We start from the raw sequence: 26,776 nt of genomic DNA, 5'->3' as shown, positions 1-26,776 counted from the left end.
TAGCTGAGGGTAACCTTGAACTTCTGATCCTCTGCCTCATTCCACCTGCCAAGTGCCAGGATTACTGGTGTGTGCTACATCTCCCAGTTTATATGTGCTAGGGATTAAACCTAACACTTCGTACATGATAGGCAAGCATTCTACCAACTGAGATTTTTTTTTTCATTTATTTATTTTGTATTTGAGTGCAACAGACAGAAAGAGGCAGATAGAGAGAGAGAGAGAATGAGTGTGCCAGGGAATCCAGCCACTGCAAATGAAGTCCAGACGCGTGTGTCCCCTTGTGCATCTGGCTAAAGTGGGACCTGGGGAATCGAGCCTCAAACCAGTATCCTTAGGCTTCACAGGCAAGCACTTAACTGCTAAGCCATCGCTCCAGCCCCAACTGAGATTTTAAAAGCTAGAGATAACTTACCTGAGAAGAACTTGGTAGAAGAACCAGAATTCAGACCCAAGTCTGTCTGATTCCAGAGTATGCCTGTGCAGTGCTCAAGGGTGAGCAAGCTTTCTGTAAAGATGAGAGAATAAATAGTATAGATTTTGCAAGCAATAATGTCTCTGTTACAAGTATTTAATATGCTATTCTACTTAGTAGCAGTCATGGACAATATGTAAATAAATAGATACAATTGTGACCCAATAAAAATTTACAAAAAAGTATTAATTGGATAGATTTAGCTTGAAGGCCAGCCCTGCTACAAACCACCATATTGTAGTTTGTAAACACTGTCTGATCTCATGACTCTTACCCTTAAATGCTTTTGTTTACAAGTCATTTCTTTTTAAAGATCAAACTGTCATGTTAATGTAAGTAATTTGTTTTTATGAGAAATAGCATTTGAAAATAATTAGAATATAATGTTATAAGCTAATTTTATTTATTTAAATATTTTTATTTATTTGGGACAGAAAACATGGGTGTGCCAGGACCTCTTGCCACTGCAAATGAACTCTAAATGCATGCACTACTTTGTGTATCTGACTTTACCTGAAACTGGGGAATTGAATCTAAACTTTCAGGCTTTGCAAGCCTCTTTAACCATTGAGCACCTTCCCTGCCCTACAAGGTTAATTTTAAATCAATAATTTTTAGCTGGGCGTGGTAGTACACGCCTTTAATCCCAGCACTCGGGAGGCAGAGGTAGGAGGATTGCCGTGAGTTCGAGGCCACCCTGAGACTCCATAGTGAATTCCAGGTCAGGCTGGGCTAGAGTGAGACCCTACCTCAAAAACAAAAAAACAAAAAAAAAAAATTTTAGGGCTAGTACAAAGTATTGCATGTGCATGGAGTTTATTTTAGCAGTGGGAGGTCCTGGCACAACCATACTTATTTTATCTCTCAAATAAATAAAAATATATTTTGTTGCTATTTTTAGTTTTTTGAGGTAGGATCTCACTCTAGCCCATGCTGACCTGAAAAAATTCACTATGTAGTCTCAGGGTGGCCTTGAACTCACAGTGATCCTCCTTTGCCTCCAGAGTGCTGGGATTAAAGGTGTATGCCACCACACCCAGCCAAACAATGTTTTTAAAAATAAACTTAATAATTTGGAGCTGAAGAGATGGCTTAGCAGTTAAGGCACTTGCCTTGAAAGCCAAAGGACCCAGGTTTGATTCCCCAGGACCCACATAAACCAGCTGCATGTAAGGTGGTACATATGCCTGTAGTTTATTTCCAATGGCTGGAGGCTCTGGCATGCCCATTCTTTATCTGTCTATCACTATCTGTCTTTTTCTCAAATAAATAAAATACTAAAATAATTTAAAATTAATGATTTTAATTGGTAAAATATTTAGCCTAGTAAACAGTACGTGGCATTTTGCATTTACCTTTATTCTCTAAAATTGCAATTTTAGAGACCTTTCAAACTTCTGATAGAGTCCTGTAATTTGTTAGGCTCGATTTCCTTTGGAAACTATCCTTTACTTGGAATAAATAATAAAGAAGTCTGAATTAAGCAATTCCTTTAATAATTATCAATAATGACTTATTAATTGTATATATATTATGCTATTCTAGTAGGTTAAAATGATAATAGGATATTTGTGAACTCTGTACTGGCTGAAATTTTCCTATAAATCTACAATGATTCTAAGAAGGTTATTTAAAAAAATTGTATCTCAGTTACCAGGTAGACTCCCACTTTATGAAACTAATGGCTTTTTTTGGGGGGGTGGTTTCAAGGTAGGGCCTCACTCTAGCTCAGGATGACCCTGAAATTCAATATGTAGTCAATTCAATATGTGGCCTTGAACTCAAGGCAATCGTCCTACCATTGCCTCCTGAGTGCTGCGATTAAAGGCATGCATCACCATACCCAGCACTACTGGCTTTTTGATTTTGCTGTAAAAGTCATTTCAGTTTCAAAAGCTGCATGTTTTCAGAGAAATGCATTTTCAGTTACTGAGTATGAGATAAGAATGAGCCAAAATTACCATTAACTTTTTTCACTTAGCCTTACTTGGCCCTTTCAAACCATATTCATGTAACATCAGTAACTAGTAACAGATTGTTCTTCTTGGCTAAGCAGCCAGAAACCATCTGGTAACTATTGAAGCCAGCTTGTGAATGTAGTAGTGGCAAAGCCAAGGCCTAAGGAAACAAAGAACATCAAGAGTATATGTTTGTCTTAACTTCAAATGCTTTACAAAGTCTTTAGGTAATTTTTGCTACTTAATTTTCTTCAAGGTTGCAAAGCTCAATCTGGAGGCAGTAGCTTGTCTCCAAGAAGTGAAAACAGCAGCCCAACAGCCAAGAAATATGACTGGACTTTTTCAGCACCCAAAAACAAGGTAGAGTTTTCTGTTCTAAAAAAGAGCAAAGACAAATAGAGAATCTAATTGCTAATTTTCTGTATACATTGAATAGTCTAAAATGACTTTTTTACAGAGCGAGAGAGAGAAAGATGGAGGGTGTACAGACAATCTCACTGGAATAATTGAACTAAGTATCATTGAGATAGATGATAGACTTTTTGGAATTCTTAGAAGACTTAATCTACAGTCTTGATGTGTTGCCCTGATTGGACACACACAGAGGCTTCAAAAAGGGTTTGTTTTTCAGACTGTAATGAATGTATCTTATTCTTAGACTGTTGTCTGAACTTTGATAGAAAGATTAGGAATATTTTTTATTTACTTCTTCTCTCCTTTTTAGACCAATACTGTGTAATTTGATTTTCTGCAGTAATGAGAATATGCTAATTTTGTGCTATCATATATGGCAAATGCAATTGATTAACTGAGTTTTAAATTTAATTTATAGTTGCATGCTATTAATGACTATTATATTGGATAGTAATGTAGGCACACACACACACACACACAAAACCTGCCAGGTCGCAACCCGAAAGCTACCATTGATCTTGAGATTTACCTCTTATATTTCTTTTCAGTGTTTTAGAATGCCTGGAGTCAGTGGGTCAGAAGCTCCTTTTCTTGACCCAGGATAATAATGAATTTTCTTCTCAAAACTGTCGAACTATTAAGTGCCTTTCAAATAAAGAGGTGAGTAATTCATGGTAATTTTCATTTAGGACAGAGGGGAATGTAATCCTTTGTAACCCCTGAAAGTGAGCAAGTTTGATTTGTGTTTCACATCTTGCATGGAGCACTCTTAAGTCTGCTATCCCACAGGAATAGTGCTGTCAGCCACCAGTGTCTGCTTCAAGAGCCCAGAGAGCCAGCCATGACTTGGTCTTACACACCACTTAGGATCTCTTTTCTGTTTCTGGTATATAAATATACATTTTGGTTGTTTGTTTTTCTTCTTTATGTATTTTTTGTCTATCACTGTGTAAGTGTATGAAGTAGAGGGGTTGCCTCAATTTGGACTCACTGTGTCATGCCTAGAACAATAAAATTTTTAAACATTTTATTTGGAAATCATTTGACTCTTGCAGAAAACTAGCTAGGTGTGGTGGCTCACACCTATAATCCCAGCACTTGGAAAGTTGAAGTAGGAGGCTTTCCTTGAGTTCAAAGCCAGCCTGGGTTACAGAGTGAGACCATGTTTCAAAACTATACAAACAAATCGTACAGGGCTGGAGAGATGGCTTAGCAGCATTTGCTTGCAAAGTCAAAGGACTCAGGTTTGATTCCCCATGACCCACGTAAGCCAGATGCACAAGGTGGTGTGTGCATCTGGAGTTCATTTGTAGCAGCAGTCAAAGGACCTGGCACACACATTCTCTTATCTTCCACCCCTCACTGCTCTCAAATAATAAAAACATTTTTTAAACTCTACACAAAACTTACTTAAACAATAGAGCTTATAAGTGTTCCTTCTATTTTATTCACCTTTTATTAAAAGTCTGCCCCATTTATTTTATCATTTTACTTGTGCCTCTTTCTACCCTTTACAGAAAGCTTATATTCTCCCTTCCCCACTTTTTTTTCTCTGTATAACATTTTCTGAACTATTATTTGAGAATGAGCTGCATACACCATTTGCACTTTTCTGTAAGCACTTCAATGTGTATTTCATAACAAAAATTTTCTTTTGTATTACCACACTTTATATTCAGTAAATTTATTGACCCAGTAATTTTTATTTGATTTTTTTTAGCTATTTTCCAACTTTAATCCACCAAATATAAAGTCCTTTTATCACATTTCTTTTCCCTTCAGAATAGTATCCATTCTGTTGTAGGTATTGCACTTAGTTTTTATTATCTTTTTAGTTGCCTTGAAGCTGGAACCTTTCTTCAGCATTTCTTTGTCTTAAATGCCATTGGTGTTATTATTATTTTTTTTTTTTTGAGTAGTACAAGGCTTCTTCCCCCTCCCCCTACCTTTTTGGCATGTGCAGTATTTATGGTGTGATATATGCACACATATGTGCAGATGCATACACCCCATGCACACATATTTTTTCCCTTTTGTAGTGTAAGATACTCAGGTTTACCTTGGTAATATAAACCAAGATCTGACAGTTGGCTGGGTATATTGCTATCTAGGTATCCTTGCTTCTAATCTCTTTAAAAAATATTTATTTATTTGCAAACAGAAAGAATGAGAGAGTGGGAGAATCAGCACCCTGCAGCAAACTCCAGATGTATGTGCCACCTTGTGCATCTGGCTTTATGTAGGTACTGGGCATCAAACCTGGGTCCTTTGGCTTTGCTAGAAAGCATCTTAACTGCTAAGCCATATCTCCAGACCAGCATCATAATTTTTAATAGACTTTAATTTTTAGAGCAATTTTAGGTTTACATCAAAATTGCATGAAGGTACATTTTCTGTCCTGTTCTGCACATGCATAGGCTTTACCACCAGCATTAGTCTATACTAGGCTTTTTTTAACCATCAACGAACCTTACCATCTATGAACATATAGTCATGTATTATTTATTTATTTATTACAATTTAGGCAGACTTGCTATTTTTTATTATTTTTATTTATGTATCTATTTGTGTGTATGTGGGGGGGTTCAAGGTAGGGTTTTGTAGCCCAGACTGACCTGGAATTCACTCTGTAGTCTCAGGGTGGCCTCGAACTCACAGCAATCCTTCTACCTCTGTCTTCTAAGTGCTAGAAGTAAAGGTGTGCACCACCATGCTCAGCCCAAAATTTATATTAGAGTTCACTCTTGAAGCTTTAGATGCTACAGGCTTTGGCAGTGTTTGATAACATGCATGCACTATTGTAGTATCGATACAGAATAGTTTCACTGTCCTGAAAATACTTTAAAGTGTGCTTTGCCTATTCATTCTCCCTCTTCCTTCTCCCTTGGAGACCACTTAAAAATAAGCCAACTCTTTTCTTGGCAATTTTCATTACATATATGTAATACATTTTGATTATAAACCCCTTCTGTTACCACCTCTTGTCCCCCGTCCACCATCCACTGGAACCCCTTCTTTCCTCCTAGTCCCTCTTCCACTTTGATGTCTTTTTTTCCCCTTTTACCAGCAATATCAGAATGTTGATGGATCTAGCATTGTGAAGGTAACCACATCACTGTGCAGTTACAAATGCAATAATCATAGGACATAGTTACAAAGCCCCCATCCACATCCTGTGGCTCTTACATTCCCTCTATACCCTCTTCTACAGTGTTCTTTGAACCTTAATAGGTATGATACAGATGAGACCACTAATCATTTTACTGATTCCATTATTTTGCCTTTACAGAATGTAATGTACTTGGAATCATACAGTATGTTGTCTTTCCACTTTCCATATTTGCATATAAATTTCCTCTATATCTATTTAGTGCTTTTCTTTTTATCTCTGAATAATATTGCACTGTCTGAGTGTTTGGCTAATTTATCTGTTCGCCTATTGATGAATAGTTTGGTTTTTACAGGTTTGGACAATTATGGGCAAAGTTGCTATAAATATCTGTGCAGGTTTTTGTATGTACCTAGGTTATTAATTCATTTACACAAATGCCAAGCATACTTGGTCCTCATGGCTGCTTAATAGTGTCCCATAAATATCTTAAGCTCACTTCATCTTTGTGTGTGTGTGTGTGTGTGTGTGTGTGTGTGCGCGCGCGCGCACGCGCGCGCTTCTTAATCATTGTAAATGACCTGTCTTTTAAGAGCACAAATTATTTCATCTGACAGGTCTGCTTTTAAACCCTATAGTGAAATTTTTGATTCAGTTTGTAAGTTTTTCTATTCCAGAATTTTGTTGTTTTGTAGTTTCTCTTTTTTATTTTTTCAAAGTAGGGTCTCACTCTTGCTCAGGCTGACCTGGAATTCACTATGTAGTCTCAGGATGGCCTCAAACTCATGGCGATCCTCCTACCTCTGCCTCCCCAGTGCTGGGATTAAAGGCGTGCACCACCACACCCACCTCTATAATTTTCTCTTTTTAATGCATCATTTTCCTTGTTAGTTGTCAGTGTTCAAGCATCTTTAAGGCAGGTATTTTATTTATTTATTTCGCTCTCAATTCTTTAAACTCATTCAACATCTTTGAATGTAAATTTTAGACCATTGTAATCAGCCCTCCTCTGAATCTGTAGCTTCCATATCCATGGGTTCAACCAAGTATGGGATCAAAAATAGATAATAAGAAAAAATGCATGTACAGAGTTATTTCCCATTATTATTAGGTAAAAATGTAATCTAACAGTTACCCATATACCATTTACATGCTCTTGGTATATTAAGTAATCTAGAGATAATAAAGTATGCAGAAGAATTAAACTATACAGAAGAATATGCATAGGTTCAATACAAATACTGTGTCATTTTAGATGGTTATCATGGTGATGCAATCTAAACATTTCTGAAGCAGAAGCAAGAGTTCAAGGTCATCCCATTGAGAGAGGAAAGAAAGACTTTGACTGACTGACGGATGGAGACTGTCTTAAACCATCTGCAGTTTTTGGTATCTTCATAGAGTCCTGAAACTACCATCCTGTCAATTCCAAGAGATGACTGTGTTTGAATGGAAAATTTCAGGCGAGTTTGATCTGCGTTTTTCTAGATTCTGGAATTATTTTATTACATTGCTTAGGCTAGATTTCCATGTCTCTTTGTAAGCTTTGTGATTTGAAAAGACACCTAATTCTGCTTTTATGAACTGCCCCTTGTAGGGAAAGATCTTCACTGTTGCCATGATCTTCCATACTTATTCTAAAGACTTCTCTTTTGTGGGATTTTACATGTCTGTCCAAGCTGTCTCCAATATCCTAGGTAGTTTATCCATGCCTGTTTGTTATAGCCAGCAATCCATTGCACCTTCTGTCATTTCCCTGTAGAACTTCATCTCTGACATGTCATAGTGATTACATCTGTTTTTAATGACTTCCAAACAAACCCTCCAGTTTTCAAGTAGGTGAAAAGAAATTAGTTTCAGAGGCAGTCCCCAGATTATCCAGAATTTTGGGTATACATCAGACTCAGCATCTCTGGTGTTTCAAAAGAATCTCTGGTGTTGTAAGCTTCCTGTTAAGCCCCTCTTATCAGGTAAGTGAAGGTCAGAGATTGGAGCACTGAGTACTTCAAAGTATCTTTCCATTTTATAAGCATTTCTCTCTCTCTCTCTCTCTCTCTCTCTCTCTCTCTCTCTCTCTTTTTTAAAGGAAGGGTCTCACTGTAGCCTAGGCTGACCTGGAATTCATTATGTAGTCTTAGGCTGGCCTGGAACTCACAGTGATCCTTCTACCTGTCTCCCACTACACCCAGCATAAGCATCTCTTTTAAATACTTTTCTTGTTCTTGTTTGTTTTTGCTTTTCCTTTCTTTCTTTTATCTGAGATAGGGTTTTATATAGCTCAGGATGACCTTGAACTTGCTGGGTAATTAAAGGTGACCCTTACTTTGGTCCTCCTGCTTCCAAGTTCTGCAATTATTGGCATGTATTACCATATCTGATTTTCAAATACTTTTTCTTTTGATGATAATTTTGTAGTGTTAGGGAAAATAGAGGAATTTATATAATATATAATTATATATAATATATAACATATAATTTATATAATGTTGGGGGTGGGTTAACATAAGTCTTCTTTTTTTGGCTTTCTGTACTGACAGATTTATAGTAATATATAAAGATGGGAGCTCTGTTGGAATTTATTTTCTTACTTAGAGGTAATTTGAAGGTTGTGTAGTAGCCACTATGTCTTAGTAATGCTTTTGAAAATATGGGTCATATGTGTTTATTCTCTATATTAATTTTGTGACTTTTTGTTTTGTTATGATGGAGATTAATAGGGTATTCCACATGCTAGGCAAGAACTGTATCACTAAGCTATGGCCCCAGATGTCCTTTCATTTTGAGACAGATCTAAATTGACCAACCTGGCCTTGAATTTATTCTGTAGCTCAGGCTGGTCTTGAACTCCCTACTCTAAATCATTAGTCAAGTAGCTGGGATTATAAACCTATGCCACCAGGCCCTAATCCAAGATGTCTTTAGAAATTTTTTTTTTTTTTTTTTTTTTTTTGTTAAGGCAGGAGAGGTTTATTTTTGCTCACAAATTCAGAGCTTATTACAGTTCACATATTGGCAGATAAGGAAGCAGAAGGCTCTGGCTAGTAGCAGAAGCAGATATCACCCTTGAGACCCACTCCCAGCAACCCTCTTCTGGCTACATCATGGTACCAAAGGCTTTACAGTCTCCCAAAACACCATTAGATGTCAACTACGTATTCAGACATATGAGGCTGTGAGGAATATGTACATTTAATTCATAACAACTAGTGAACAGGCTTGCCTTCCTGCCTTTATTCCCAAATCCTGTTCCACAGCTAAAGACTGTCTGCTCCCCATAGACCTCCTGTCATAGGTACTGCTTTGCTTCATCTGACCCAGTTACTCCTGTGTGTTCTCCTTTTTACTTTTCTTCTGAGATAGAGTACACTACAACCTCTTTTACTCTGACATTTGCACAACCCTTTTTTACAACTGTGGTCTTCAAAATAAGCCATTTCCCTTAGGCCAGTATGGATTTGTCATTGCTTATTTCAGTGGAACCATACCAAGAGACCTGGGTCTCGCCAGGCGTGGTGGCGCACGCCTTTAATTCCAGCACTTGGGAAGCAGAGGTAGGAGGATCGCCGTGAGTTCAAGGCCACCCTGAGACTCCATAGTGAATTCCAGAATTCCAGGTCAGCCTGTGCTAGAGTGAAACCTTCCCTTTAAAAACCAAAAAAAAAAAAAAAAAAAAAAGGACCTGGGTCTATCTTTACTGGGCCATACTTCTCTGTTAACTGTTTTCCTGATGAAGTATCTCTGTGATCTGGGAGTATCTGTGCCTCCTTGCAGCTTAGCTGGGGTCCCCAGATCTCCACATTTCATCTCTTTACACAGTCCAGGGTACATGCAGCCAGGACACCAAACTGCATGGCTATATAGCTACACAGAGAAAAGAAGAGCCTCATGTTTATGAGTTTAATGCCCTGTTGTTACAGACCTGATGAAAAAATACATTTTTTTCCCATAAATATTTTTATATATTTTATTTGAGAGAGAGTGTAAAAGAGAAAGATGCAGGTAGAGACAGAGAGAATGGGCATGCCAGGGCCTCCGGCCACTGCAGACAAACTCCACATGTATGTGCCACCTTGTGCATCTGGCTTTATGTGGGTACTGGGGAGTTGAACTCAGGTTCTTAAGCTTTGCAGGCAAGCACCTTAACCACTGAGTCATCTCTCAGACCACCTATAAATATTTTTTTCTCTCTCTCCTTTGTTTTTCTTTTTCTTTTTCTTTTCTTTCTTTTTTTTTTTTTTTTTTTTTTTTTTTTTTTTTTTGAGGTAGGTTCTCACTCTAGCTCAGGCTGCCTGGAATTCACTCTTTAGTCTCAGAGTGGCCTTGAACTCTCAGTTTTCCTCCTACCTCTGCCTCCTGAGTGCTGGGATTAAAGGCGTGTGCTACCACGACCAGCTTTGTTTTACTTTTTTTTATTGACAACTTCCATAAATATAGACAGTTAACCATGACATTTTTGTTTGTTTTTATTTATTTGAGAGCCACAGACAGAGAAAGGGGCAGATAGAGAGAAAGAGGGAGAGAATGGGCACACCAGGGCCTCCAGCCACTGAAAATGGACTCCAGATGCATGCGCCACTTTGTGCATCTGGCTTACGTGGGTCCTGGGGAATCAAGCCTCGAACTGGGGTCCTTAGGCTTCACAGGCAAGCGCTTAACCTCTAAGCCATCTCTCTAGCCCTGTTTGTTTGTTTTTTGAGGTAGGGTCTTCCTGTAATCCAGGCTGACCTGGAATGCACTGTGTAGTCTCAAGCTAGCCTCAAACTCATGGTAATCCTCCTACCTCTGCCTCCAAGGTGCTGAAATTAAAACGTGTGTGCCACCACACCTGGCTCTTTTTTAAATCTAGATATGTGTATAGATTTTACATAGATTATAGTCTTGTATCCCTTCACCCTCAGTTTCCATTTTACTGAGGGCCCTCCTCAGTGACCTTGGGGTCCACTGTGAGATAAGTAGGGCCTCTGTCAGTCTCTTTGTTTTGTTTTGTTTTTTAATTTTTTGGCGGGGGAGGCCTGTGCTTCAGGATATTTCTACCCACCCTGTGCCCCATCTTCTACAACAGTCCCTGAGCCTTGGTGGGAGTATTAGCAGTTTGTTTCTAGTGTTGAATTCACTGTAGACTGTATTTCTGTTCTCCACTATGTTTGTTGCTGTTTCCCTGGAGGTGGTTGTCAGGTGGATCCTGGTGAATGTGGTAGAGGTGGCACATCTCCCTGGGTAGTTGTCTTTCCTTATCAAATTGATGATCTTGGATCTCCCCAGAAATCTCTGTCATCTGTACAATAAAGTAGATTCTCAAGGGTGAGAGCAGCTCCAATTAAAGGAATATGCCTATAATTTTTAGAAACATCTTGATGAGGATACCCACTCAACTTGTCCAGAGAACAATGGGGTCTTCATTCTAGGGTTGTGAGCTTTCTGCTTGTGGGACCACTGACTTGGTCCCCACCACCAGGTATGAGTTCTCTCCCTATAGTGGTTTGATTCAGGTGTTCCCCATAAATTTCTGTGTTCTGAATGCTAGGATCTCAGCAAGTGGCAATTTGTAAATTGGATCCTCCTGGAAGTGATGCATTGTTGGAGGTGGGCTTATGGGTGTTATAGCCAGCTTCCCCTTACCTGTGTTTGGCACACTCTCGTGTTGCTGCTGTCCACCTTATGTTGGCCAAGAGGTGATGTCCACCCTCTGTTCATGCCATTGTTTTCATCTGCCTTTATGAACCTTCCCCTCGAGTGTGTAAGCCAGAAGAAACTCTTTTCTTCTATAAGCCACTCTTCATCAGGTGTTTTTTTTTTTTTAATTTTTGTTTATTCTTATTTGTTTATTTGAGAGTGACAGAGAGAGGCAGAGAGAGACTGGGCATGCCAGGGCCTCCAGCCACTGCAAATGAACTCCAGACATGTGCATCCCCTTGTGCATCTGGCTAATGTGGGTCCTGGGGAATCCAGCTTCGAACCGGGATGCTTAGGCTTCACAGGCTAGCACTTAACCATTAAGTCATCTCTCCAGCCCTTGGTCAGGTGTTTCCTGCCAGTAATGCCAGTGTGACTACAACACTCCCATTGAGTGGGCCTTTTGTCTAATTGCAGGGCAGTTGGTTACACACAGAGGCTGTGTTCCATTATTGCACAAGCATGTATTTCTTGTCCATGTGGTGGATTGTGTAGCTTGCAAGATTTCTGTTAATTTATGCTGTTGGCTACCATTGTCACACAGTAAGTAGCTCCCATAGCATTTTGCAACTCCATGAGGGTTTGACAGGAGAGTATTTGTTTTCCTCTCTTTTGTTTCCATGTGATGGCTCAGTATCCTGAGATGGCAGCCTGTGGGGTCTTCAGCAATAGGGTCTTACCTTTTAGCTCTGTTGGGTAACCAGGTGCTTGGCAATGGCTTACATTGCTTTGGGTACCTCATGGGTCTCTCTGGCCAACAATTCACTGGGGGGAAGGGGGGACAACCAAATTCTGTTCTTGGGATTCACAAGCCAGAGCCAGTGATTTTAGGATTAAGCTTTCCTCACCTTCTACTGGGCATATCTGGGGATTATATCTTACATAGTGCTATCCAGGAGGAAAGTACCTATGATTAACTACTTTAGTCTTTAGTTTTGTGTACTTCTTCACCCCACACTCCCTTGCCCCCTGCTCTTCCCATCCCTCATATTCTTTCCCTTAATTGCTTTTTCTGGTATTCATTCCCTCTTCTCCTCCCTGTCTGTTTTCATTTTTTCCTGGTCACATTCTAGTTATATACCCCTAATCTTTATGCTTACTGCCTTTTGACCTCTTCCTCAGGTGGTCCATTTTTGGAGCCACTTAGGAAAGAAAATGTGGGTTTTGTCTTTCTTACACTGCTTAACTTTTCTTACGGTGACATTTACCAAGTCCACTCATTTTCCTGAAAATTTCATGATTTCATTTTTCCTTACGTATATGTACCACGTCTGCATTATCTACTTGTCAGTTGATAGGCATCTGAGTTGACTCCAATTCCTAGCCATTGTGAATAGAGTGGTGATAAACATGGTTGATCAAGGATGTGGGATGTAATGACTGGAGTCTTTAGGGTAAATTCCCAGAAGAGGAACAGCTGGGTGATATGGTATATATATTTTCATCTTTTTTAGGAGTCTCCAGAATTGATTCCTTAGTAATAATACAACTTTACCCTCCCACTAGCAGTAAATGAGGATTCCTCTTTCCCCCACATCCTTGTCAATGTTTATTATTTGATTTTTTTTTTATATTTATTTACTTGAGAGAGACAAAGAAGCAGATAGAGAAAATGGGAGTGCCAGGGCCTCTAGCCACTGCACACTAACCACAGACACATGTAACACCTTGTGCATCTGGCGTTATGTTTTACGTGGGTACTGGGAAATTAAACTTGGTTCTTTGGCTTTGCTGACAAGTGCTTTAACTGCTAGGCCATCTCTCCAGTCCTCATTTGACTTGATGGGTTTTGTGTGTGTGTGTGTGTGTCTGTTTTTGTTTGTTTGTTTTTTAGTCCCTGAGTTTTTAAAAGTTTTTTAAATTATTTTTTATTAGCAACTTTCATGATTGTAAACAATATCTCATGGCTCCCTCCCCCCACTTTCCCCTTTGAAACTCCATTCTCCATCATATCCCCTCCTCCTCTCAGTCTCTTTTATTTTGCTGTCATGATATTTTCCTCCTATTATGATATCAGGTCATGTGTCATCCCAAGGTCATTGCTATCTGCAGAGAGAAGGTTCTCTACCAAAAGTGAGAGTAGCATTAATATATAGGTATGAACATTATGAAAAGGGCTTACTGGGCAGTTTGATGAGCATATATACATTGAGCCAGACAGCAGCAGACATTATACCCCTAGGGCTCATGACTACCTGTTTTAGGTTTTCAGTATCAGGGATGTATTCCCTCCCATGGAGCGGGCCTCTACTCCAATTAGAGGACAGTTGGTTTCCACTATGACAGATGCGCCACTATCTCATCTGTTGGCTCATTTGGCCTGGCTGGCAAAACATAGGCTTGCAGTGTCCACTGTTGACTATCTTCATTGGTGATTGTTTGTTTTTGGAGGTATGGTCCTGCTCTAATAGAGGATAAACTGTAACTCACTATGTAGATATTATTTATTTATTTTTAATTTATTTGCAAGTAGAGGGAGGGAGATAGGCACACCAGGGCCTCGAGCCACTGCAAACAAACACTGGATACACTTTGTGTATCTGACTTTATGTGGGTACTGGGGAATCAAACCTAGGTTATTAGGCTTTCTAGGCAGGTGCCTTAACCACTGAGCAATCTCTCCAACCCCTCATAATTGTTTTAATTTGCATTTCATTTTCCTGGTGGCTATGGATATTGAGCATTTCTTTGAGTACTGATCATTTGTATTTCTGCCTTTGATAATTCTCTATTCAGGTCTCTGCCCCATTTTTTGAGTGGATTGTGGATTTTTAAAAAATAAAAACATCAAGTTACTAATTCATTTATTTGCAGGCAAAGAGAGATAGAAGAGAAAGAGAGAATGGGTGCACCGGGCCCACTAGCCACTGCAAACAAACTCCAGACACATGCACCACTTGGTGCATCTGGCTTTGTGTGTATACTGGGGAATTGAACCCAGCTTGTTAGACTTTGCTGGCAGGTGCCTTAACTGCTGAGCCATCTCTCCAACCCCAACTGTTGGATTTTTTAATTGCTTAGTTGTTTGAGTTCTTTGTAGATTCTAGATATTAGGTTTCTGTCAGCGATATAGTTCACAAAGGTTTTCTCCCATTTTGTGTTTAGTCTGTTTGCTTCTGTTTATGGTAAGTCTGTTTGTACAACAGCTTTTTTTGTTTCATGAGATCTTACTGATTGAGAGATTATTAATTTTTTGGGCTAGCAGGGTCTTTTTAGGAAGTCTTTTCCCACTCCTATATTGTGGAGTTTCAGGTGTTACATTGATTTTTGTGCATGCTGAGAGGAGTGGATTTCATTTTTCTATATGTGTGCAATTCCTCCAGTACCATTTGTTAAAAATGCTACCTTTTCTCCAGTGCACATTGTTGGCTCCTTTGTCAAAGATCAGGTGGTTGTAGTTGCTTAAACTAAGTAAGGCCTGGGTCTTCTGTTCCATTGATCTGTGTGTCTGTTTTTATGCCAGTACCATTCTGTTTTTATTAGTATAGCTTTGTAGTATAACTTGAAATCTGGTATGGTGATACCTCCAGAGTTGTTTCTTTTGTTGAGGATAGCTTTGGATATCCGAGTTCTTCTGTAGTTCGATATAAATTTTAGGATTATTATTTCTATCTCTGGAATTTTATTGGTATTGCACTGAATCTGTGTAATACTTTTGGTAGTATGGCTATTTTCACAATATTAATTCCTCCTATCCATGAGCATGGAAGGTCTTTCCATCTTCTCATGATCATTCAGTGGTTTTTTTTTTTTTTTTTCATTGTATAGGTCTTTCACTAGAACCTTATTTTTGTGTGTGTGTATGTGGCTATTGAAAACAGAACAGACGTGCTGATTTTTCCCCCCCTTTGGCGTTATAGGAAGGCTACAGATTTTTGTGTGTTGGTTTTGTATCCTTTCACCTTGCTGAAGGAATTTATCACCTTTAGGAGTTGTAGGGTTTTTTTTTTTTTTAAGATCCTTTATTTATTTATTTGAGAGAGAGAGAGAGAGAGTAAGAGAAAGAGGTAGTTAGGGAAAGAGTAGATGTGCCAGAGCCTCTAGCCAAATGAACTGGAGTTCATGTACCACCTTATGCATGGGTCCTGGGGAATCAAACCAGGGTCCTTTGGCTTTGCAGGCAAGTACCTTAACCACTAAGCCATCTATCCAGCCCTAGATGTTTTTTGTTTGTTTTTATAAGAAAGAGAATGAATGAATTGGCAATCCAGGGCCTGTAGCCACTACAATCGAACTCCAGACATATGTGTCACCTTGTGCTTCTATCTTATGTGGTTTCTACTGATTTGAACCTGAGTCCTTAGGCTTCACAGGCAAGCATCTTAACTGCTAAGCCATCTCTCCAGCCCCTTTTAGAAGTTTATTTTTTGGTAGTTTTTCAGATCACTTATTTGTAGAATCATGTCATCTGCAAATTCAAAATCTTAAGTGTCCCAATAGAGTGTACTGTTTCCTGGAGGTACTGCATAATACCAGATCACTGCATAGAATGAATAGTTCATTTGCAGTGGCCTAGAGGCCCTGGCACTCCCATTTTCTTCCTTCCTTCTTCCCTCCCTCCCTCCCTTCCTTCCTTCCATGTATCTATATATCTATCTATCATCTATCTGCTTCTTTGTCTCCCTCTCTCTCTCTCTCTCTCTCCCTGTTCTATGAATTCATTTAATATGTTGTCCTCAGGTAGAAGACATAGTAAACAGATATGTTTGATCTTAGCCAAACAGCCAAGATAAGTTAATTTTTGTGCCTTTTCTGGGAGACCATAGATGTGGAAGTCAGCCCTTTATTGCTTTTGAATGAGAGTAAAAGACAACTGTTTTAGGGCTGGAGAGATGGCTTAGTGGTTAAATGCTTGCCTGTGAAGCTTAAGGACCCTGGTTCGAGGCTCAATTCTCCAGGACCCATGTAAGCCAGGTGCACAAGGTGGCGCATGCATCTGGAGTTCCTTTCCAGTGTCTGGAGGCCTTGGGGCATCCATTCTCTGTATTTCTTTCTCTCTGTTGCTCTCAAATAAATAAATAAAGATAAACAAAAAAAATTTAAGACAACTGTTTTATATATTATTTTAGTTCCCTGCAGGAGTCATAGTAGGGTGAGTACTAGGTTCCTACCTCATCCATGCTGTGCTATTCTCTTCAGGTTCTTGAGCAAGCCAGAGTGGAAATCCCTTTGTTTCCTTTCAGCATTGTCCAGTTTTCCTTTGATCCCTTCTCATTCATCCCCTCGGAGGACACGAAGAAAAGAGTAAGTATTAGATTGATTATGCTGAACTGTTTATTTGATGACTTATAACCTCTCATCATTAATAAAATAATGCAGGCATTATTAAAGGAGCATCTATTTTCTCCAAAATGTTTAAACATACATGTTAATGTTTAAGAAATGTGTTTTGGCTGCTCCCTACCTTGGGACCTCCCACTCCACTCTCTTTGGAGTGCTTGATTTGCCTTGCTTTTGCTGCTTTTCTAAATAAACTTCTGCTCAAGTTTTAAAAATAAAGAGTTGGAGAGATGGCTTAGTGGTTAAGGCATTTGCCTGTGAAACCTAAGGATACATGTTTGATATCTCAGAACCCACATAAGGCAGTTACACAAGGTGGTGCATGTGGCTGAAGGCCCTAGTGCACATGCTCTTGCTCACGTGCACACACACTCTCTCTCCCTTGAATAAATAGATACATAAGCTTTTATTAAAATGGGATTCAGGGCTGGAGAGATGATGGCTCAGCAGTTAAGGTACTTGCCTGCAAAGTCTAAGGATCCAAGTTTGATTTCCCAGTACCCATATAAAGGCAGATGCACAATGTGGCACATACATCTGGAGGTTGTTTGCAGTGGCTAGAGGCCATGGCATGCCCTCACCCTCTCTGTCTCTTTCTCTCTCTCAAATAAATAATACCTTAAAAAATGGGAAGCAGACTATGTATACTGTTTTGTAATTTTATCATTTTAAACTGTATCTTACTATGGAGGCATGCTTAGTAGTATTATCTACTGTGTGGTACGCCTAGTATTGCTGTTGCTGCGATGATCCTCTAAACACTGTTTATGGGAGAGAAAGGGAAGGGCTCTAGTTCAAGCTTACACATCCAGGGGAAAGGAAGTTTCATCAATGATGGTTGAAGCTGGGTCCCATTCATAAATCTAAGCAGAAAGAGAAACCACCATCAGCCAGCAAACACCAAAAAATAGTAAGCAAGACACCAGCACCAGCACACACAGAAATAAAGCACAAACTTGCTTTCTCTCACACCTTTGGGCTGGTATTCAGATCCACCCCCATTGATACCTTACAGCTAGACTCTAGGGTCTATACCCTAGTGACACCTCCTCCAGTCAGGTGGCCGGAGATCCAAGTTACAAATTTAATTTTACCACCTAAGTCAGTGGGGAACATACATTCAAAGTACCACAGTGGCATATGTGGTATACAATTTTTACTATTACCAATAGTACTATAGTGAACATCCTTACAGTACACATTTTTGTAAATCTGGCAATTACTTATATTTTAAAAATTCTTGGAATTTCAAAGGGGAGAGTGCGGGGCAGGAGGGCATTACCATGGGATATTTTTTATAATCATGGAAAATGTTAATAAAAATTGTGAAAAGATTAAAAAAAATAAAATTTAAAAATTAATTAATTAATTAATTAAAAAATTCTTAAGGCATTCTAGAAGGTAAGTGATGTCTGGATTAATGGTTTAAATTCTCTTTTCACAACTACTTTTTCATTATATTATTGTTTTTTCTATAGATGATGATCAAATGGATGGAGATGTCAACTGTCTATGCTGGGCCATTTAGCAAAAATTGTAACCTTGTGGTTCTGAAGAAGATATTTCACAGCTTCGGCCCAGTCCATTCAATGACTCTTGTTTTTGAAACTCACAGGGTAAGAAAATGAGAAAATTTAGAATTTTATTGTCCCAATTAGAATTTCAGGTGACTTGTGGGCCATACCCATAATTAATATTAGTGAAGTGAGTTTATCTCGGTTCTGTCTGATGGGGGCAGTTGTTGACCTCTGAGCAATTTACCCAGTTTTTTTAGATTTTCTGGGGTTTATTTTAGGGGGGTGTTGAGGTAGTGTCTCCATGTAGGTAAGAGTGGCCTCAAACTCACAGCAATCCTCTTACCTCTATATCCCCAGTGCCTGGCTAGATTTTCAAGAGAAATTAGTAATGTATGCCAGGCAAAAATAAGTTTGCTAGTTGAATGTAGCCTGGGTGCCATCTAATTGTGACCTCAGTTTTCAATGCTAAAATAACTTTTTAAGAATAACAATGACTCTTGCCAGGCATGGTGGTGTACGCCCTTAATCCTAGCACTTAGGGAGGCAGAGGTAGGAGAATCGCCAGTTTGAGGTGACCCTGAGACTAGTGAATTCCAGGTCAGCCTGGACAGGAACTGAGACCCTACCTAGAAACAACAACAAAAACAATGACTAATGCTTCAGAAGTACTGAATTATTTTTTTGGCAGTGAGGGTGGGGGCAGTTCAAAGTAGCGTCTCTCTAGAGGCTGACCTGGAATTCATCATGTAGTCTCAGGGTCACCTCAAACTCATGATCATCCTCCTACCTCTGCCTCCTGATTTAATTTTTTAATTTTATTTTTCTTAGTGGAACTAGGGATTGAACCTAAGGCATGTACCCCTTAGTTACATCTCTACCCTCCCCCCCTTTTTTTTCTTTTCAAAATTTTTTTTATTAACTTCCATGATTATAAAAATATGCCATGGTAATACCCTCCCTGCCCCCACTTTCCCCTTTGAAACTTCATTCTCCATCATATCCCCTCCCCATCTCAATCAGTCTCTTTTATTTTGATGTCATGATCTTTTCCTCCTGTTATGATGGTCTTACATAGGTAGTGTCAGGCACTGTGAGGTCATGGATATCCAGACCATTTTGTGTCTGGGGGGAGCACACTGTAAGGAGTCCTACCCTTCCTTTGGCTCTTACATTCTTTCTGCCACGTCTTCGGCAATAGACCCTGAGCCTTGGAAGGTACTAACCCCCCCCTTTTTTTTTTAACATTGTATTTATCTATTTTATTTATTTATTTGAGACAAAAAGAGGGAGAGGGAGAGAGATAGAGTGAGAATGGGCACACCAGGGCCTCCAGCCACTGCAAATGAACTCCAAACACATGTGTCACCATGTGCATCTGGCTTACGTGGGACCTGGAGAATTAAACTTGGGTCCTTAGGCTTTGCAGGCATACACCTTAATCACTAAACCATCTCTCCAGCCCTCCAACCCTTTTTATTTTAGTTTGAAACAAAGTCTTACCGTATAGACTATGTTGGCTTCAGACTTGCAATCCTCCTGACTTAGTCTTATGAATAATTATGATTACAAGAATATACTACTATGTCCAGCTTGTGATTTTCTTTTTCAATTCTCTAATATAATATCTTCTGTATGTAGAATCTTTATTACTATAAATTCTCTTTAAAGTATTTAATTATTTTAGCTAAAAATGCATCATCTTAGTTCATATAGTTTAAAGGACTTAAGTCTATCTTCATAGGCATATCATTTTATATCATAAAGACCAAAGTTGATATCTGAAGCAATATGTCCATATACAGAAATGGAAGAGGCCATGAAAGGAACTGGAAATAGAAACATTATAGCAGAATATCTATAGAAGCTGGACATGATGGTGCTTGCCTGCAACCTTAACACTCAGCAAGCAGGGGCAATAGGATTGCAACAAGTTCAAAGCCAATCTGGTTTTTGTAGTTAGTCCTGGCCAGCCAAGACTATATAGCCAGACCCTGTCTCAAAAAATAAAAATAAACTATAGACCATTATGTAGTAATTGGTAATAACAGGGGCTCTAGAAAAAAGGAAGAGGTAGTTGAGTAAAAGGATTAGGAAAAGACTTCACTATAAATTTCTTGTGTACATTTGGAATCAAGGCTATAGTTCTAATAACTTACAATGAAGTAAAACATAAATGCTTCCAAAATTATCTTAAGTACATAATATTAGATACTTAAAAAATATGCCTTTCCAAAGCTTTTAATTGTTATAACTAAAAGTGCAAATAAGTGGCAGTTGTGAAGATGGCTCAGCAGTTAAGCAAGCTTACCTCTGAAGCATAAAAGCTTGCAACCACCAGAGTTTACTTCCCCAGCACCTACCTAAAAAGCTGGGTGTGGCCATGCTCTTCTATAACCCTAGTCCTGTGGGGTTTGGAGACTGGAGAACCACTGACTGAAAACAGCTCTAGGCCTCTGAACCATATTGGATAGATGTCTGTATACAGTCAAGTTAATATGACAAATGTCAATTTCTGTCTATGACTTGGGTAGAAAGGAATTTGACAGTGCTTTCAACACACCATCCATGAGTGAGCAATGGGCTTTGATTTTCAATAGCAAATGAAAGTTAATTCTCTGAAAACTAGTTCCTGGTTTTTAAAACTTTGGTGATTGTACAATCAGTGTCTAACTATTCAAACACAGAAAAGCATCTATTGTAGTGGCTTTGGCCCAAATGATATTATTTGGGTCCTTTTCCCAGAACTTCCTAGCAGTTTGAGCTGGAAAACAACAATGAAGAAATACTGGTCTTTCTACAGCCTCATCTGTGTATACAGTATGAAGTCCTGGAAGCTGCCCAGCTGGCCATAGAGTCCATGAATGGCACTGTAGTAGAAGGTTTCTGCATCAAGGTAGGATAGCAAAAAAAGAAAAAAATTTGAAAGTAGCCCCTTTCAGTCATGCCTGAGTTTAACACAGCTCACATCTACAGTGTGCCTAAAACATATAGAAAACAAGACTGTGTTATGGAATGCATACAGCCAAGTGTAGCATTCTCCTAGCATTGACTAAGACTCTTCAAAATGAGCCTGGATAGATTGGGGTCTTCATTATTTTCCTTCATGTTACTCAGGCACAGGGTAGTTTGTCCTGGGTGATTTTCTGAGGTTGTCCGTTTCTTTATCTTTCAGAGGAATGAGATGGTGCTGTTTTGAAGAGAGAGAGAGAGAGAGAGAGAGTGTGTGTGTGTGTGTGTGTGTGTAAGTGAAGAGGATTTCATTTGGGAGGGGGTGCAGGGAACTGTAGAGAATAAGTTTACATGAAAATATATATTAAATCCCTACTCATAGCCCTGTGAGGCCATTATCATTAGCTTACTTACAAACTAGGAAGCTGCAAAATTAAGGTACTGATAAATAGCATGCCTGAAGATTAAGTGGTGACTTTTTGTCACAAAGAGTACCTTTCATTGGTTAGGTGCAGAGGCCTGTGACGGAGTTCACCCTTGAGTGTGACAACCTTGTGAAGGAGCTAGAGCAAGATTCTGAAAACCAAGGTACTCTTTACATTGCTGGAGTGAATGAAACCTTTAAAGTACAGCTATTGCAGCAGTCCAACCTCTTCCTTGGCCTGAAAGCTGTGATCCTGCCTAAAGATGCTAAAAGCAGAGAGCAGAAAGACTACTGTTTTCTGAGTAAGTCTACCTGTGCTATCCAGTACAACTTTGCATGAGATTGGAGATGGTGACAACATGAAGTCAGAGAAGGGATTTACTAAATCCCCTCCTGGGGGTGGACTGCAATAGAAGCTCCTCATTCTGTCCTACCTTCATGCATTGGCTGACTTTAGCACTTATATGTTGATCTGCTTTTTTGGCCCTTAATAATAAAAGTTTGGATTGTTCTTGCTTTCAGAGTTCAAAACTTTTGGCAATGCAGAGAGGGCCCTTGAAATACTCTCAGGCAAGAACTGGAATCTGAAAGGCAGGCATGCCCTAACCCCCAGGCACCTCCAAGTGTGGCTCAAGGGTTTACAGCTTGAATCAGTAAGGCCCCCTAGACTTCAAGTTGTACATCCTCTCTTGGAGAAGCAGACCTTTCAGGTGAGTGAGTGTATGGGGTTAGAAGGGAAAAGCAGCTGTCTGGTTTGTTGGCTTTGGGCCTTGTTGAACTACTTCAATCTGTGGAAAAATAATACTGACAATGATACTTGATCCTTGGATCATTTTTCTGACCTCGCCCCACTTGTATGGCTCTCCAGCTTTCTCCCAGCCCTGGCCACATCTGTTCTTTTCTCAGGTCTATCATACTTTTTCTCCTTTAGAGAATGTTTGAACCCCAATTTTAGTCTTTAAGGTGGCTGTCCAAGGAACTTGGAGGGACCAAAGTGTGAGACCAGAGAGCTGGACAAGTCTTTATTGATTAGTTCGGGGTTTCTGAAAGTTTGGTGCACACACAGGATAAATTTTGGCTGTCATAATTTTGCTCATTGTGTCCACTTCTTTTTATTTATTTATTTACTTTTGGTTTTTTGAGGTAGGGTCTGACTTTTCGCTCAGGCTGACCTGGAATTCTCTATGTAGTCTCAGGGTGATTGGCCTACCTCTGCTTCCCGAGTGCTGAGATTAAAGGCTTACACCACCACGCCAGTCTTCATTGTTTCCACTAATACAAAGTGGAGATAGAAGAATACTCAAAGCTTGGTAAACCCTGTCCTAGTGTAATCTCCCATACTTAGCATAGAGAGATAGAGGTTAAAGCTAGTCAGTGGCTTACCCAAGATCACAAAGTTATTTAATGGGAGAGGGTAGACTAAAAGCCTCATCAGTCATGTGGTTACCCTAGTTTGGGGCCCTGTGAAGGAAAGGACAACATCTGTTCATCCCTGTGGAGGTCCTAAAGCAACCTTTGGTTTATAGAATGGACTATACTTTCAGGCAAAAGATTTGTGCAGGGCCTTTACTGGGATCCCATGGCCTTAGAGCATCAGAAAGTTTTAGAGACCCTCCAAAAGTGAGCAGCAGTATTCTGGCTGAATGTTAACATGTGGCTTTGGTCCTAGACTCCAGAAGTAAACCATCTGAAAAGACTAGCCTGTCGCTGGAGCCGGAAGATTGAAAAGCTCTACTACAGTCTGAGCCCAGGTACCTTATGCCTTATTCTGTTGCCAGGAACCAAGAGGTAAGGAACTGGATGGGCTGTCCTCGTGAACTCTGGTCCCTAGACTTCCGCCTGTTCTTGGCAAAAGGTCTTTTGTTAATATTCCAGGCACATAATGAGGACTTACATGAATTATTTCTTAATTCTCACAGTTCTAAGTGATATAAATTACATTTATGTGGTCTTATATTACTACATTTATTGATTCTTTTATATTTTTTTAAATTTTATTTATTTGAGAGCAACAGACAGGAGAGAAAGAGGCAGAGAGAGAGAGAGAGAGGATGGGCACGCTAGGACTTCTAGCCACTGCAAACAAACTCCAGATGTGTGCGCCCCCTTGTGCATCTGGCTAACGTGGGTCCTGGGGAATGAAGCCTGGAACTGGGGTTCTTAGGCTTCACAGGCAAGCGCTTAACCGCTAAGCCATCTTTCCAGCCCTTCTTTTACATTTTCATTTTATTTTATTTGAGAGAGAGAGAAAGAAAGAGACAGTCAGAAAAAGAGTATGGGTGCACCAGGGCCTCCACCCTACAAATAAACTCCAGTTATATGTGCCACTTTGTGCATCTGGTTTCATGTGGGTATTAGAGAATCAAACCCTGGTCTTCAGGCTTTCAGGCTTGACAAACAAGTGCAACAAGTGTATTTAACCACGGATTCATCTCTCCAGCTCTTGATGGTTTTGTTGTTGTTGTTGTTTTGGTTTTTCGAGGTAGGGTTTCACTGTAGTCCAGGATGACTTCTGAAGTGATAACAGGGCCTGTTTAGCTGATTCTAAGCCTAAAGAATACTTCTGGGATCCAGCTCCTGCTAAATATTTGTACAGTGGCCAAGCCACTGTGCCACAATGGATCTCATTTCCCTTTCTAAGCCATGTGGTGGTGCATACTTGTTTTCTGGTACTTGGGAGACTAAAGATCATATACTGGTTATACTGTGAGATGATGTCTCAAGACAAAATTTCTGAGGGATTCAGAGTGAATCAGTGAATTTTCAACCCATAATCCTCTTAACCATATACCTTTAATTTAAAGAAAAATTAGTGAAATTAATGTTAAAATTGTGAATTTTGTTTGTTTTGAGGCAAGGTCTCACTCTAGTTCAGGCTGACCTAGAATTCACTGTGTAGTCTCAGGATGGCCTTGAACTCACAGCAATACCTATGTCTCCCAAGTGCTAGGATTAAAGCATGTACCACCACACCTGCAAAACTGGGATTTGGAGTGAATTAGTGAATTTTCCAGCCATAATCCTCTTAACTATATACCTCTTATTAAAAGAAAAATTAGTGAAATTAATGTTAAAATTGTGAATTTTGTTTGTTTGTTTTGAGGTAGGGTCTCATCCTGGAATTCACTGTATAGTCTCAGGATGGCCTTGAACTCACAGCAATACTCCCACCTATGTCTTCTGAGTGCTGGGATTAAAGCATGTACCACCACACCTGCAAAACTGTGAATCACACACACACACACACACACACACACAATGTATATAATGAATATGTAGATATATAGATGCTCAATTACCTTCAGACAGCAGGTGGAAACAGATTGTTTTGGCTCTTTTCTGCCTGGTTTGTAAAGAGCTTCTTAGATCTCTATGGATATTTATAACTAGGTGGCACAGTTCCAGGTGTTTCACAATATGCATTATTAATGTTTTTGTAGCTTTTCAAATGGAGCTTGGCACATAGTAGGAGCTACAAAAGTGTTTACAATGGAAAGACAAACTAACAATTTCTAAGGACTCTGAGGTCATATTTCCTGGATTGAAGTCCTGGTTCTGCCACTTATATTTGTGTGATTTAAACAAGTTTGTGTGGTGTGCATGGGTTCTTATGTTAATGTAGGCAAATGTGTGTAGAGGCTGGAGATCAGTGTTAGTTGTCTTCCTCAGTTGCTGTTTGAGACACAGTCTCTTGTTGAACGCAGAGCTCACTGATCAGTCTAGATAGCCAGCTTTCCCCCAAGGATCAGCCTGTCTTTGCCTTCTGAGAGCTGGGATTATAAGTATATACAACCAGGCATTTATGTGGGTTCTGGGGATCTGAAGTCAGCCCCTCACACTTGCACCACAAGCACTTTACTGAATGAGCAATCGCTCCACCCCTACTGAGTTGTCTTGAGGACTAAATAAGTGCTTAGAATTATCTATGTTTGGTATATTAAAAAAATGTTCAGATTATGTTGGTTATTCATCTACAGTTCTCAACAAGAAAAGCTTTGTGAGATAATTTACATATTTTATTGTGAAATTGTGAAATAATTTACATATTTTAGAATTTTGTAGTTGAAAAAATGAAAAATGTTCAATTGAAATATACCTTATATCTCTTAAGGGGCAGATCTAGGATTTCAATCAGGCCTGTGCTTTGAACCACAACACATGCCCTGTGGTGCATGCATACTTGCAAATTTCTATCCTAGATGTTTATAACCATTCAGTTCTGTAGATAAAAATCCTGTCATTATTCCTTCTTTATTACAGTGCTTTTGGATCACTCTCTGGCCTAGGAATGATGAAAATAAAAGATGAAGAGGAATGTGACACCCCAAGCATATGTGAATGAGTCCACCCATCATTTTTCAAGTACCATTTCTCACCCTTTGTGGGAATATGGGTCAGGCTGCTGCCCTTTCAGAGGCTACCAGGCCTCTCCATCCAGCAGACAGACAGCTTTGGTGTACATGGCATGTGAAAATTTTCAATAAATGTTTAAAACTCAAACATTTGCTCATCTTAAGACAGTGTGAAGGAGAAAATTGTTTTCTTTGTGTCTGTTTCCATAGGTGCTTATTCCTATACTACTTTCATTAAATGCTATATACTAAGGAGAAACTTCTGACAGAAAACCCTCCCACTTAGAGCTATAATATCAGAAGCAAATTTTCTAAGACAAGCTGTCTTCTCATTGCCAGGTACTTAAAAAAATGAAGAAAAACAAGCTAAACTGAAAATGTGACAAGTCATCAGAGAGGAGACTTAAGTTTTAACCAATCTAAACCCCCTTTTCAGTTTTGTTTTTGGGACTCCCTCCTTCCTCAGGATACAGCTGCAGGACCACTCTTCACCAGCAGATGTCTCCACCACACAAGCTCTTCTCTGGGGAACTGGAAACTCCCAATTCAGAAAACCAACCCTTAGCCTAACCAACTCAAATTGAGAGCATTCTTTGTTAGAGAGGACATTGGGACACAGGCACAC

At 39.4% G+C, this 26,776-nt stretch overlaps 1 protein-coding gene across 4 annotated transcripts in view; it reads left to right on the top strand.

Annotated features, from left to right (window-relative positions):
• The window catches only part of Rexo5 (RNA exonuclease 5), a 45,123-nt gene extending 18,808 nt beyond the window's left edge, over positions 1-26,315 (top strand). For 2 of the 4 annotated variants that reach the window (XM_045142842.1, XM_004665408.2), the window contains 9 exons: positions 2,690-2,793; positions 3,396-3,507; positions 16,769-16,873; positions 18,388-18,525; positions 21,227-21,319; positions 21,885-22,101; positions 22,322-22,509; positions 23,469-23,587; positions 26,060-26,315. In XM_045142842.1, coding sequence (XP_044998777.1) covers positions 2,690-2,793; positions 3,396-3,507; positions 16,769-16,873; positions 18,388-18,525; positions 21,227-21,319; positions 21,885-22,101; positions 22,322-22,509; positions 23,469-23,587; positions 26,060-26,141 — 1,158 coding nt within the window. In that variant the 3' untranslated portion in view covers positions 26,142-26,315. The remainder of the gene's footprint in view (positions 1-2,689; positions 2,794-3,395; positions 3,508-16,768; positions 16,874-18,387; positions 18,526-21,226; positions 21,320-21,884; positions 22,102-22,321; positions 22,510-23,468; positions 23,588-26,059) is intronic. The other 2 variants (XM_045142843.1, XM_045142844.1) reach the window with 2 other exon arrangements.
• The last annotated feature ends 461 nt before the right edge of the window (positions 26,316-26,776 follow it).

The sequence above is a fragment of the Jaculus jaculus genome, chromosome 2, assembly GCF_020740685.1.
Source record: "Jaculus jaculus isolate mJacJac1 chromosome 2, mJacJac1.mat.Y.cur, whole genome shotgun sequence".
In the NCBI taxonomy this organism is placed as follows: domain Eukaryota; kingdom Metazoa; phylum Chordata; class Mammalia; order Rodentia; family Dipodidae; genus Jaculus; species Jaculus jaculus.
The sequence above is the reverse complement of the archived record's forward strand: the minus strand, read 5'-3'. Positions and strand labels throughout refer to the sequence as shown.